The sequence below is a fragment of the Mus caroli genome, chromosome 14 (assembly GCF_900094665.2).
Source record: "Mus caroli chromosome 14, CAROLI_EIJ_v1.1, whole genome shotgun sequence".
In the NCBI taxonomy this organism is placed as follows: domain Eukaryota; kingdom Metazoa; phylum Chordata; class Mammalia; order Rodentia; family Muridae; genus Mus; species Mus caroli.
The window spans coordinates 6,846,636-6,851,555 of NC_034583.1; the positions used below are offsets into that span (position 1 = coordinate 6,846,636).

A 4,920-nucleotide genomic window follows, 5' to 3' on the forward strand; every position below is an offset into this window, starting at 1 on the left:
TTGAGTTCCAGTCCTGACTTCCTTTGGTGATGATCAGCAGTATGGAAGTGTAAGCTGAATAAACCGTTTCCTCCCCAACTTGCTTCTTGGTCATGATGTTTGTGCAGGAATAGAAACCCTGACCAAGACACCTGTGTATACTTTCTCTTGGTTTATGATTTTATGTGTTGATGGTATTCAGAGTTAAATAAATAGCTAGTGCCATGAATATGTTCTACATCTACCTTAGATGGTTCTATGTAACAATTTCTAGGTGTCTAATATATGGTTGGTCTCAAATAAAGAAAAATATCCTATAAAAGACAAATTGGTGACTATAACATTTATGTGAATCTGTATAGAACCAGCAATAATAGAGTCAACATCATGTTGCCTTGTGAACTTGAAACAATATCATCAGATGGGAAGATGTCATCTGTTTTTCAGCTGGCTACATGGATAACAAATGTAAATCCTTGTGTTAAAATCTACAGCATTTTTTCAAGTTCTGAGTCTCTTTGAAGTCACAGGAGTAACTGAGTTGAACATGTAGACATGAAACAAAGTACTAGTTATGAGTTAGTGTAACTCTTATAAACAGTCACTTCTAGGGTTACATATCATGCTTGACATTGTATAGCTAATGTCAACTTGACATATGTTTGTGATTAAAAGAAATAACTAAAGTATGTACCAGAAGCTATTTCAAAGCGCATTTCAAAATCTTGTGAATCTCTGTCATGACAATTTAGTTTGAGGCCATCGACATTTGTCCCAGCAATAACATTGTCAGAGATGATTGCTGTATATAGATAGGGTGTGCAGACAGGTGCTTCATCATTCTCATCTTCAATGTCAACAGTAACCTGTCAGTGATGAAGGGGAAAAAAAGTCACATCCACAGCATGAGGCTATTTATACACAAAATCAGAAATGAGCATCTGGATGGACAGATCATCCAGAATTATTAAGTAAAAAGTCTAAAACTTTCTGAGTTTGTAGACACATGCTTGGAAAGTCTAGGTGTCAATCACTAGTCGGTGGTTTATTATTCTTGGGTCAGCTGTGACATTCTTTGTCCCCTTTAGGGAGAATTTTTGGGCTCATTAGATGAACTCTGTGGAAAGTACAGTTATGTAAATCATAGCAAAAGTAACACTGAAGAATGCTGTCTCTGAAGATAAAGTACCCTGGACTCTGAATTGCCTACATTCAGTAGCAAACACACCTAGAAGGAGGTTCTTCTAACTTAACTAGGGACTCTTCTGGACCATTTCCCGAAGCACAATGTAGAAGCACAATGTGTGTCTGACCTTAATGAGGGGTGTTATCAACATTTTTGTAATTAAATATAAGTCAGGAAGCTGTGATTTACATAGGAAAAGATCAAAATATCAAGGGTTTGAAAAATGTCAGTGATCAAATCCCAGTCAGCTTAGAAAGATTGTCTGCCCACCTCTCCAATGACTAATAATTTTCCCAATGACATGAGCAGAAGAATCCCTGGTGTGTCTATATCTGCAAGAATTATCTTGTTCTAAAAGTTTTATTGAATGTTTCAATAACATAGTTAAGTTCTGGAGGAAATTGTGAACTACTTGTGTTACTTCTCTATAGACTGAATAAAACAAGATATAGTATTTAGTATGTGCGATTTTTAAATTTGTATTTAATTAATTTGTTTATTATTGTTTGTTTTTTAAGATAGGTTTTTTTCTACATAGCCTTGGCTGTCGTGGAACTCACTCTGTAGACCAGGCTGTCCTTGTTCACAGAGATCCATGTGACTCTTCCTCACAAATTCTAGGATTAAACATATGTGCCTGGATACTCCAATACTCTTGACGTATTGGAGAGAAAGAAAGAAAATTGAGTGGTTGAATTAGAATAAGAACAAAGCTAGGGATGAAAGGGTAATCCAGACCATTCAAGCACTGCGGATCCTGAAGATGATGCTATAGCCTAATCGAGAGTAGTGAGGAGTTGATATTTTTTTCGGGAGTCCACAAGTAGAGATGCGGTTCTAGAAAGCAGTCTGCTTAATCAAACCAAGTACAGTCAATGAGGCACAGCCAGGATGTTAGTAAGAGATGGGTGAAAAGTAAAAAATAGAATGGCTGAAGGATTGAAGAGAGGATTTAGGGCACATGACACGGAATGTGTACACAGACCTCAACCTGTCTCTTTGAGCTGAGTAACCTCAATAGGCTATATAGTGTCTAAGCCTCCTCCTTCTGAGATGCTCTCTCTTGAGTCACTTCCCTTCATCTATTCTCATAAGAGTCATATATATTCTTTCAAATCTTTCTCTGATTCATCACTTTCTTTGCCATTCAATTAAACATCATTTTCAAACATGGGTTCTTCCTTTTATAAACTAACTTTATCATCGTTGGTTGGGGTTAAAAGTGTGTACTAATGGAGTGTCCGTATTCGAGCCAGAGGTATTAAAGGTGCTAAAAGCTGAGCCACACCAGAAATAGAAACAGGCTTCTCCAGTAAACAACATAATCTTGGGGTTCACAGTGTGATTGAACATCATGCAACCACACTATTTTGAAATGTCATAAGTGTCTATAAGAAAACTGGCCAAAGTACCTTACATTAAAAACCACTCTTATGAGTATCATCCCAAACCTTCCAAGCTTCATAATTCCAGGCTCTCAGCTCTGTGAAAGTCATTCTAATCATTGATGCAGATAGGTCTTATGACCTGACAGTGACATTCACTCAAAATACACAAAAGGCAAAATCCAGTAACCACACTTTAAAGGCAAAAGTACACTGATAATCGGTGGCAGTTTTACAAATCAAGAAATCTGGACTCCAGAAGGTTGCTGGGCAACAATAATCCTTAGATTCATTAGTAAAATATGTTCCATAATAAATTAAACATCATCTTATAACAAGACCACACAAAGACCAAACAAAGAGAACTTCAGACCAATCTCCCTTATGAACATTGATGCAAAAATACTCAATAAAACTCTTGCCAACTGGATCCAAGAACATATCAAAATGATCATCCATTATGAGCAAGAGGGCTTCAACCTATGGATAAAGATATAGAGAAATCCATCATTGTAATCCACTACATAAACAAACTCAAAGAAAAACCACATGATCATTTCATTAGATGCTGAAAAAGCACTTGACAAAATTCAGCATTCTTTCATGTTAGAAAGTCTTGGGAAGGTCAGGAAACATAGTAAAAGCAATATGCAGCAAACCAGTAGCCAACATCAAGCAAAATGGAGAAAAACTTGAAGAAACCCCACTAAAATCAGGGACTAGAGAAGGCTGCCCATTCTCTCCCTATCTATTCAATATAGTACTCGAGGTTCTTGCTAAAGCAATTATATAACAAAAGGAGGTCAAAGGGATACAAATTGAAAAGGAAGAACTCAAAATATCACTACTTGAAGATGGTATGATCTTATACTTATGTGATCCGCAAAATTCCACCAGAAAACTCCTAAAGCTGATAAACAACTTCAGCAAAGTGGCAGGATATAAAATTGACTCAAACAAATTAGTGGCCTTCCTCTACTCAAAGGATAAATAGGCTGAGAAAGAAATTAGGTAAATAACACCCTTCATAGTACTCACAAATAATATAAAATTCCTTGATTTGACTCTAACCAAGCAAGAAAAAGATCTGTATAATAAGAACTCCAAATTTATGAAAAAAGAAATCAAAACTCTCAGAAAATGTAAAGATTGGCCTCGGAGCACCTGGGGGAGCCATCTTGGGTCCCGGATCCCTCAGTGACTAGTCTGCACAGGTGAGTGTGTGGACTACAGAAGCTACACGGCTTCTGGGACAGGCAGAATCGACACAGCTTCTGGGACAGACCCCGCTTCAGGCTCCAGACATCCAAGCACCTTCCCTGCCAGAGGAGAGGTGTCTGCCCTGCCCAGGAGGGCTCTGCCAGAGCACCTGGGGGAGCCATTGGGTCATGGATCCCTCAGAGACTAGTCTGCCCAGGTGAGAGTGTGGACTACAGAAGCGACACAGCTTCTAGGACAGGCCCTGTTTCAGGCCTTCATCTTCAGCCAGGAGGTGAATTCAGTCTTCAGATACCTGTGTACCTTCCCTGCAAGAGGAGAGCTTGCCTGCAGAGAGTACTCTGATCACTGAAACTCAGGACAGAGGTACACGCCCAGGTCTGTTAACAGAGGCTAACAGAATCACAGAAGGAACAAGCTCCAACCAGAGACAGCTATAACAACTAACTCCAGAGATTACCAGATGTCGAAAGGCAAATATAAGAATCTTACTAACAGAAACCAAGACCACTCACCATCATCAGAACACAGCACTCCCACCTCAGCCACTCCTGGATACCCAAACACACCCGAAAAGCAAGACTCAAATTTAAAATCAGATCTCTTGTTGCTGGTAGAGGACATCAAGCAGGAATTTAATAACTCACTTAAAGAAATACAGGAGAAAACTGCTAAAAAGGTAAAAGTCCTTAAAGAAATACAGGCAAACACAACCAAACAGGTGATGGAATTGAACAAAACCATACAAGACCTAAAAAAAGGAAGTAGACACAATAAACAAAACCCAAAGTGAGACAACGCTAGAGATAGAAACAACAGGAAAGAAAACTGGAACCATAGATGCGAACATCAGCAACAGAATACAAGAGATAGAAGAGAGAATCTCAGGTGCAGAAGATTCCATAGAGAACATGGGCACAACAATCAAAAAATGCAAAATGCAAAAAAATCCTAACTCAAAACATCCAGGAAATCCAGGACACAATGAGAAGACCAAACCTACAGATAATAGGAGTAGATGAGAATGAAGATTTTCAACTTAAAGGGCCACCAAATATCTTCAACAAAATTATAGAAGAAAATTCCCGAAATCTAAATAAAGAGATGCCCATGAACATACAAGAAGCCTACAGAACTCCAAATAGACTGGAC

The 4,920-nt window shown here is 38.5% G+C and overlaps 1 protein-coding gene across 1 annotated transcript in view; it reads right to left on the reverse strand.

Moving 5' to 3' along the window:
• The window catches only part of LOC110309746 (cadherin-related family member 3-like), a 99,469-nt gene that overhangs the window by 6,305 nt on the left and 88,244 nt on the right, over window positions 1–4,920 (reverse strand). The window contains exon 13 of the mRNA XM_021182476.1: window positions 674–845. Within this exon, the coding sequence (XP_021038135.1) occupies window positions 674–845 (172 nt within the window). The remainder of the gene's footprint in view (window positions 1–673; window positions 846–4,920) is intronic.